Source organism: Physeter macrocephalus, chromosome 2, assembly GCF_002837175.3.
Source record: "Physeter macrocephalus isolate SW-GA chromosome 2, ASM283717v5, whole genome shotgun sequence".
Classification (NCBI taxonomy): Eukaryota; Metazoa; Chordata; class Mammalia; order Artiodactyla; family Physeteridae; genus Physeter; species Physeter macrocephalus.
The window spans coordinates 67,890,373-67,899,579 of NC_041215.1; the positions used below are offsets into that span (position 1 = coordinate 67,890,373).

General features: G+C 39.2%; 1 protein-coding gene across 2 annotated transcripts in view; it reads left to right on the top strand.

Moving 5' to 3' along the window:
* The window catches only part of SLC4A10 (solute carrier family 4 member 10), a 226,922-nt gene extending 218,034 nt beyond the window's left edge, over positions 1-8,888 (top strand). For both annotated transcript variants that reach the window (XM_024122229.1, XM_024122230.1), the window contains 3 exons: positions 316-383; positions 3,004-3,120; positions 8,822-8,888. In XM_024122229.1, coding sequence (XP_023977997.1) covers positions 316-383; positions 3,004-3,120; positions 8,822-8,888 — 252 coding nt within the window. The remainder of the gene's footprint in view (positions 1-315; positions 384-3,003; positions 3,121-8,821) is intronic.
* Positions 8,889-9,207: the final 319 nt, after the last annotated feature.

Genomic DNA, 9,207 nt, shown 5'->3' on the forward strand with positions numbered 1-9,207 from the left:
CCATATGTTTGTCCTCGTAAAATTTAGATTATTTAAAAAAAAATCTTCCTGGAAAATAACCATGTTTTACATTGAGTGACATGAAGGAGGTTATTGTTAGCATTTAAATTACTTTGTGGTATAAGACTCGTTAATTACTTATGTTCTTGGTAGCTGATGCTTTATTGAAAAGACCTGTGCCAACATTAATAAATGCAAACAAAGTGGAAGGTTCTGAGGTTAATGAGATAGTGAAACATTCATCTTTGTTTCTTCTTTAATGTAAAGTGGAGACTCATCAGGTTCACTTTGTATATTTTACATTTATCTTGCCAGGAAGAACAAAGTATGCTAGCTATGGAAGATGAGGGCACAGTACAACTCCCATTGGAAGGGCACTATAGGTAAGATATAAATGTAAAAACACACCAATATGAGTAATGGAATGTGTTGTTATACACTCTACTTAAGAATTTCGTATGTGTGGATTACTATAGAGGTTTGTTGACGTTGTGTTAGAGTAGAAAGAACTGAAACTAGGTGTTAGATTACCCTGTCCCAGTACTAAGATCTGCCACTAGATGCTGACTATAGCCAAGTTGCTTAAAATGAAGCGAAGCAGGGAGCTGTTGTCTGAAGTCTTCTCCTATTTTATAATGAATATGAAAGCTCTCTCAAGACAGGTCAAGGTTCAATTCTGGGATAAATGAGCTAGGTATTTACTAAATTCATCACATGCAAATGTTTGAACTCTGGGAAAAACAGCATTTACCCCTTCAAAAAGACACTTCCAAAGAAATAAGCCATTTCCTGAATTGAAGGATTCAGTTATACCAGTCGTTTTAGGAAATATTTATGTAACTCTCCATAAAGAAGATTGTGCTAATCTTCTTTATGCACAAAGACAGAGCAAAAAAAGAAAAAAAGCAGACTCCTCTAAGTTATAATACAACTTTTGAAAGTATTTGGCAAAAAATTATATATATGATCTCAAAGTGCTTAAGGATAATATAGGGCCATACCAGTAAAAAAGCATAGAAGACGTTTGTCTGAGGAGGAGATTTTTCATAGTGTTAAAAAAATAGGAGTGGATCTTCAGGGTCTGACTGTAAGACCATATTCCCTAGATTTAAAAAATATAATTAGCATCTACCACTTAAGAGTGAGCACAAGTCTAGAAGGCATTTTTCCTTTCTCTCTCTCTCTTTCTTGGTTTTTTTTTTTTTTTTACAATATTTAAATTTTAAAATCCTGTTGTTTGTTTAGTTGAATCAACGTATTCCCAACTGTATTCTATAGAAATCTACCTAGTCTCTTTTTTTGGTTTTTTTTTTTTTTTTTACAATATTTAAATTTTAAAATCCTGTTGTTTGTTTAGTTGAATCAACGTATTCCCAACTGTATTCTATAGAAATCTACCTAGTCTCTTGCGGTACCCCTCTTAAAAGGATTTTGTGGTTTAATTATTCTGAAAAATGTTCCATACCACATTTTAATTTAGAGATTCACAATGCACATTGGCATATTAAAGACTCTAGTACTGGCATTAAAAAAAAAAAAGTTTAACTTTGTTGCATCCAGCATTTTCTAAACTCTTTTGCTCACAAGACTCTTTTTCACGTAATATCATGAAAAACTTATATTCTACATGACGGTCTTTTGGAAACTAGTTGATCTCATGCTTTGAGTTACCAAGAGCTGGATGAATTAGAGGTCTTAAAGAACACATGTCCAGACGGGGCAAGGAAGGAGCCTGTGAGACCTGTTTTGCTCCAGACTCTCAGTGTTCCTCTTAAAAATTGAATTTGTTGCCCTCTTGTGAATGTCCACAATGAGGGGCATGTGAGGTCAGCTTAGAATTTCTGTAGAACATGACTTTTTCCACAGCAGAGAATCTTTTTTACGTGTGGTAAGAAGAGCGCTGATTTCTCACCCAATGAAACTTTCTTTGACTTGGCCTGTGTTTTATCTCTGTTGATATTTGGTTGCCTTTCTAGCCCTGAGAATGTTTTAGAGAGTTCTAAATGGCACCTATAATTGGTGCAGTTTTAAAATGTAAAAAATGCATGCAGCATAGTACAGGCCCTGATATTACAGGCTCCCCCAGTCATTTGGAAAAACCTCTGTCAAGTACACAGGCAGCCTTCATTTATTCAATGAATATTTATTGAGTGGATACCAAGTGCCAGGCTCTGTCGAGGTCGTGGGGGAACAGCAGTGGACCAATGGGCAAGAATCCTTGTTCTCATGAAGCTTATATTCAAGTAGAGTAGAGGTGGGGGGAGACAGGAAATAAACAAATGAACAAGTCATGTAGTACAGTATTTTAAACGGTGAAAAGTGCAACAAAAGCATAAAGCAAAAAAGAGGGATGAGGTTGCTATGAGGCGATAGAAACAGACATTTTAAATGGAGCAGTCAGCAAAGGCCTATCTGAGCAGGTGACGTTTGAACTAAGGAAGGAAAGGGTTATACCATGTAAAGGAATGTTATAGGCAGAGAGAAGAGCATGTACAAGGCCCTGAGGGAGCAGAAAGCCTGTAGTGTCCCAGGACAGTCAGGAGGCCATTGCATTGTGGCTGGAGAGGAAGGAGCCAGGGGTGTAATAGCAGAAGGTGAAGTTAGAGGGTAAGGGTAGGGACAGGGCCTTACAGCCCATCCACTGGGCTTTTACTTTGAGTTGGTGGGAGCCACTGTCGAGTCTGAGCGGAGGGGTGAAGAGCTCTGCGGGGCTATGAATGTAGAGGCAAGAGGCCCAGCAATGAACATACAGAACCTAAACTCTGTCATTTGAAATGGATTAGGAAAACTGTACCCCAGACCGGTTTCTATATAACTAGAATCTTTCATTTAGATTTTTATTCTTCATAGTTTTTTGGGAGAGAACTATTTAATACTTAATTTTTAATTATCAAAAATACTGTACAGAGGCATAAGACTGTCCTATATTTAGTGTCTATCGCTAGATAACTGCAGTTTCTTATTTAATGTTTATTATTTCATTTTGGATAAACTCCTATCTAGAGATGATCCATCTGTGATCAATATTTCTGATGAAATGTCAAAGACTGCCTTGTGGAGGAACCTTCTGATTACTGCCGATAACTCAAAAGATAAGGAGTCAAGCTTTCCTTCTAAAAGGTTTGAATTCTAAAATAATGTGAATTTATAATGATCCCAGTCATTTAATGACATGAATCCGTTAAAAGGATAGCATTGGTTTCCATTGAACTTAGATCTAAAATCTTTCAGAAAATTCTTTTAAAAAGTGGATAGAAATCGCAATTATCACATTTGTTGGTATGTTTTCAACATCTCCCTTTCAAATTAAAAGCTCACTCCAAAACTATGACAGTGGGGAGAAATGGTGCTATAAATGAGTCCCAATGCAGGACATTTTTGGACATTCATTTTGGCCTACTCTTTTGCAGTAGGATTTTAGTGTATTCCCTCATCACCCACTTCTCAGGACCCCCTTAGATGTCTGACCACGTTTTTCATTCTCCTGTTGTCCTTTTTAAAACCCATATGGCACATGCAATGGTAATTTTGTATTTAGATTATTTCCAGTCCCTTATTCCAACTCCCTGAAAAACCTTCCCTAACCTTTTTAGCCCAAAACTTTCAGTTCCAGAAAGTTTTATCCATTTTTACTTCTCTGTATGCAAACATTACAAACAACTCCTGCAGTTGTGATGATAGTTTTAAATGCATGAGGTGGGAAGAGTGTGTCCTTAAATATCAAGAGTCATCACAGGATTTCCAACTGCATTTTCCAGAATTTATAAATAAGAGTTCAAACCATCCAGTCTTCTTAGATGTTGATCTGAAGAAAAATCTCTGTATTATGCTAATATTTCTTCTTATTAAAGAGTGATTGAGGGATTTGGGACGGTGTTTAATTATTAATTTCCTTTATTTTCATGACCTTAAATTAACTTTTTCTACTTAATTTTTATATTACATTTTTGTCATAAGCTCCCCTTCCTAATCACTCTAGAAGCTGATTCCCCAAAGGTAAGACCCTTTCCCTCAAACCTATTCCTTGGTTGCATTTCCTTTTGTTAAATGGTGTCTTCTAGAAACCTGGTCAGCCTATGTTCTTTGTGTGAGTTTTGGGGAGGCAAAAGGCGTGGAGAGTCTTGGGTTTAGATCCAGTGTCACATTGAGTGTTTACGGTGTTCCTATAACCACTCAGCTCTTTAAGAGGGTTTGAAACTTGAGTAAACTTTTTTCCCCACATGACTTATACCGATGCATCATATATAAATCAACAAAGCTCTTAGAACTGTATTTAATAATAACATCAAATTTCTATATTTGAAAAAGAAAATTTATCCCTTGAATTAAGGAATTGCAAAGCTGGGAACTTCCATTTACGCACCACCATGCTTCCAAAACTGCAAGCTTTATCTTCATGAGAACTATCTGGAAACATGGGTTAGAAAAAGAGGTGACATTAGACTTAGAGGATATCTCTTATTGATGGTTTTTGTCACCCCAAAATGGCATGCTGCTTCAGTGTCATATCTATCTTAAACAGCATAAACAACACCAGCATTGGATATGCAGAGTCTAGGAGTCTTCACCCCATAAAGCTGGGGGATTACTTCATGTTCTCGCTCTCTTTCTCTCCTTCTCCCCCTTCTCCCCCTCTCCCTCTCTTTCTCTCCTTTGAATACCTCCACCACTTGCTCCAAAAGGAGGTTAATGTAAGTTACTCAACAGGCTCTCTCAAAGACTTTTGGTTGATATTTTCTGTCTTTTAACAAGGCTTTAAAATCTTCATGTATTTCTTTGCTTGGCTCAAGCAGAAGTAATATTTTATTCTAAAACATGCTTTATCTTCTTTTCCCAAATATCCCTGCCACAGTCTGATAGAGTCATCCTCACAGTAGTTCTGATTTGCTAGACGTCTTGGAAGAAAATCAGTCATGAGAAGGGCAGTTTCTCAAACCTATTGAAATATATGCTTGTGGACCCTTTCTCATTAAAAATATGGCATTTCTCTGATTTTTAAAAATGTGAACTCCAGGTTTACGAGCTCAAAACAAAATGCCAGCCATGGGAATATGTGAAGAATTTGAGACAATCAGACTTAGAGATTGCTTTTCTTCCTGTACTCTACAGATCCATAGTGAAAACTCTTTCTCTATTTTTCTTTGGTTCAAGCAACAGTTTTATGTCATGATATTTTAGGTACTCCTTAAAGTAAATAAGTCAAGTGATGCTTTTCACCAGAAAAACTCAATTGTTTAAAATATGTGTCAGATTACTTCTCACAGTAGACTAATTCTAGTGAACAATGTAGTGTGCCTAAAAGCAGATTCAATTTTAAATAGATCACCCTTTATATTTTCAAATAACCACTTTTTTCTTATTCTTTGAACCTATGTTCCCACTAACATGAGATTCAAAACTATTGTGGAATGAAAGTTTACCCAGTTTTCTTTACTTTTAAATGTGATAAAATCTGTAGCTTTCCACGTGAAAAATATCTCTCGGTTAGTTATTAATGTCTTTCTTCTTCATAACAGAGGAAACTGGCAGAAAGAGTGTGGCTTCCAGAAATCCTAAAACCACCAATACTAACAACAGCAATACTCTCCCCAAGCCACCACTTTCTCTTGGTATCTGTTGAAGGCATTGAAGTGTGATGACCAGGAACTGTAAAAATGCTATACCTGCTAGCGTGTCCATTGGCAAAAAACGCCCTAAAGACCAGGTTCTCAGGGTCTCTCTCTCGAGACCTCAGCTGGCTTCCCAGAAGTCTCTGACACCCCACCCCTAGGTGTTTTCATTCTGTCCCCCACTATAGGCCCTAATGCCTATCAGAGAAGCCTAGATACCTTTTCTGAGTGGAATTTGGAATAGCAGTTATATTTTCTCCATTATTTCATTCGCTTTATGTTGTCCAAAAAAATTTACCCAGCTTAACTGAAAGAAGGATCTAAGAACTGACTGCAGGTTCTACCACATCTGCAGGATGTCTAATTTGATCCTAGTTCAACAGCACTATACATGCATGGGACAAGCTCCTCCACAGCTTATTTAAATGCATTGACAGAAATAGGTCACATTAAAAACCACATCGCATCAGAATAGGCAAGCAACTGCTGTGATACGCTGACACCCAAGACCAGCATTTCTTGGGCAGGTAACCTGGCAGCACTTGGCTTTGCCTTGGTGGCAGAGGCTAGGGTCTAGGGACACTGCCCCTGCTCTCCTGTCCCCACACCCCCGCCCCCTTCCATGCTGGATGCTTCTTTGCTCTAATTTCCTAGGCCTCAGCCCTCTCATGACTGCTTGGTAAATGTTGTGTATATCAACTACTATGGTGTCATTGACAAATAAGTTTCATAGAGTGCCTGGCAGCATGAAGGTAGTGGGTCACATTTTGCCCTCTCTTGAAATATTACTTCCTTATGTTTTGTCTCATCCATCTTGTGTCCCTTGGTCCTTACAAAGTACCTGGTATATATTAGATATACAATATGTGTTGATTGTAGTAGCATGTAATAGATATGATATACATTTAATAAATATATATTGATATAATTTATTGATTACAATGGAAGTTGAGAATTGATTGGCATCCTGAAAATGAATGTATCAGGGAATAAAGTGAGTAATAGCCATGCACTAAGAAGATTCAAGTCAATAATATTTTTTCATAGAAGTCTTGAGCTGGTTATAAAATTTCTGCTTCATTGCTGCAATCTGATCTGATACCAGAACCACTGGTTTTAAAGAGGGGGGAAAAAAGCCCAATCATTTAATTGGTTATTGTTTTGTAACCAAACAACCAGTATGACCAAAGCAGAACATCGGGAGGAAGCATGTCTGTGAATGATATTGACTTTCTGAATCGCTTTTTTTTCACTGCCTGGCGGCTAATAGTGCCACTGGGAATTTGCTCACTTATCGAAAGGTTATGGAGCATTGTGCACACAGGAACTGTGAATGTGTAGAGACCAGTATGTCTCCGTCCCCACAGTTTCCTACAGATAGAATGCGCTTTTCTATCTTTCAAAAGTTAGAGCTCATTGGAATTGAGACTACCGGCCTCAGAATTCTGGCATTCAAGCTACAAGAAAATTTAGAGGCCATTTAGTCCAACACTAATGTACAGATGAGGAAACCAAGTCCCAGAGAAATTAAACAACTAGTCCAGTGTCACACAGCTCACTCTTAGCTTCCTGAAACTGAATGTCATCTTCCGACTCCAAGCGCAGGGCTTCCTCCACCTGCCCCCGCTGCCTTTTCTCATTGGCTTTGTTGGGCAGAAGACACTGGGAGCCAGGTAGCACCCAGGGAAAAGTTAATTTGGAAAGTAGCGTAGCAGGCACTTGTCATCTGAAAGGAACTTAAAGTAGAAGAAAGTGAGTCATGCAGATAGAGGAGTTAAAAATACAATTAAGCCTCTCAACACATCATGTGCACACTGTCATCTCTTCTCATGGAAGGAGAACAGAAAAGAGGAAAAGTCGCTTTGCTCTGACCCGTAAGTACTGTGTGCTGAGAAGTGTGGCAGGCACAAACCCGGGTGCCGTCGACACCCGCTCACACCAGCTCTCAGCGCTGGCGGCGCGCCAGAGATGGCAGAAGCTCCGGCACTTCTTACCTGATGGCGCCGGGTGGTGGTGACAACTGAGAAGGGCTGTTTCTAGCTTGAATTGGAGGAAAAACAATTTAAAAAACACACTCTTAGAATGTGTCTAAGTTATTGACCACTACGAAAGCTGCACCGGAGGCCCAGTAGGAAAAAGGGGGCTTTAACTGTCCCTTTCTTATTTGGAGAAGAGTTATATAAAACCAAGGGTTTCCCCACCATCAACTATTTCATAGTTATATTAAGAGCCAAAGTTAACAGTAAAAATGTGTGGGTTCTTGCAGCTCAGGGCCCCAGCGGCCGGGTGTGGATCGCCCCCGAGTCAGCAGCAGGAGGGGCCCGGGAGGGGCCTCAGCGTTCGGCTTGGCCTGTGCCAGACGTGGCCGGGAGGGAGCAGAGCTGCCCCTCGGGAGCATGCATGTACTCTTGGTGTGAGCTTCATGCGTGTCAGTGCATTATTTGAATTTCGCGTGAAAATTGTCAACTTGCGAGTAGGAAAAGTGAACATAGGAAAAATATTTTTTAAAAAATGATTGAGTCACATTACCAGTTCACCCATTGATAAAGTTAATTGGAGAACAGTTTAAACAGAAACCACTTGGGAATGAGTTTATTCTGGAAGGAGTGAGGTGAAACATGCTTCCTCTGATGGACAGGAGGAGGGTTTGTCTGTGAAGAGACAGCACAGGTGTTTGGAGGGCAGTGTGCGGGGTGACCGGGTCCTCCCGACCAGCAGAGGCGTGTCTGTCCTCTGGACGACAACGCACTTCTCACCAAAGATCAGAATCCAGTCTGTGCACAAAGGATGCACCACTTGCAGCAGGGCCCAGAAATACCTACTGTGACATCTGGTTTATGTCATTCATAGTGTCAGTGCTATCTTAAGACAGGGGCATGACTGGCATTTTCAACAATCATCAGTGATTCATATGCACAAATGAGGACCATGGTATTAATCTTGCATGCTTTGGGTACTGTTTTTAAAATGTCTGGTTTTTGTTTTTTAGTGTTTGTTTTTTGAATTTCCCTTTTTCTGCAGTTCTTGGTTTCTGTCTCACTGAGTGCAGAGGATTTTAATTGTTGCTATCTATCTATGCTTCGCAGCATGAAAGAGCAATGCCTAAGGGCCCTTGTGGTGCTTTGGGGTTGATGGGTTTTGTGTCTGAACCAGCAGACCTCCCAGTAGCCATGCTGGATTGAAATAATACATTTCTCCTTTTTCCCCTGTAGCACTGAAAGCCGAAAAGAGAAGAAAGCTGACTCAGGGAAAGGTGTTGACAGGGAGACTTGTCTATGACTTGATCTTCAATTTATTTTTTACATATATATGAGAGGAGTGCCACAGTTATTCATAAAACTGCTTTGATCATGTATTATAAATTCTGTCTTTCATCCCAAATCCACCTTCATACTGTAAGTAGTGCAATACTCGTTTCATTTCTGTGTTTAAACTTCTGAACAGTGAGACACCCTTGTGAGCATATACAATAGCTAATGCAAGAATCTCTGTGTTCCTTGCTGTATTTTAGACATTTGTAAACACTAGATTCTCATAGTCAGTTTTACGAGAGCAATAGCTTTCTTAAAGAGATAAGTCATATTACCTAGTTTGTATT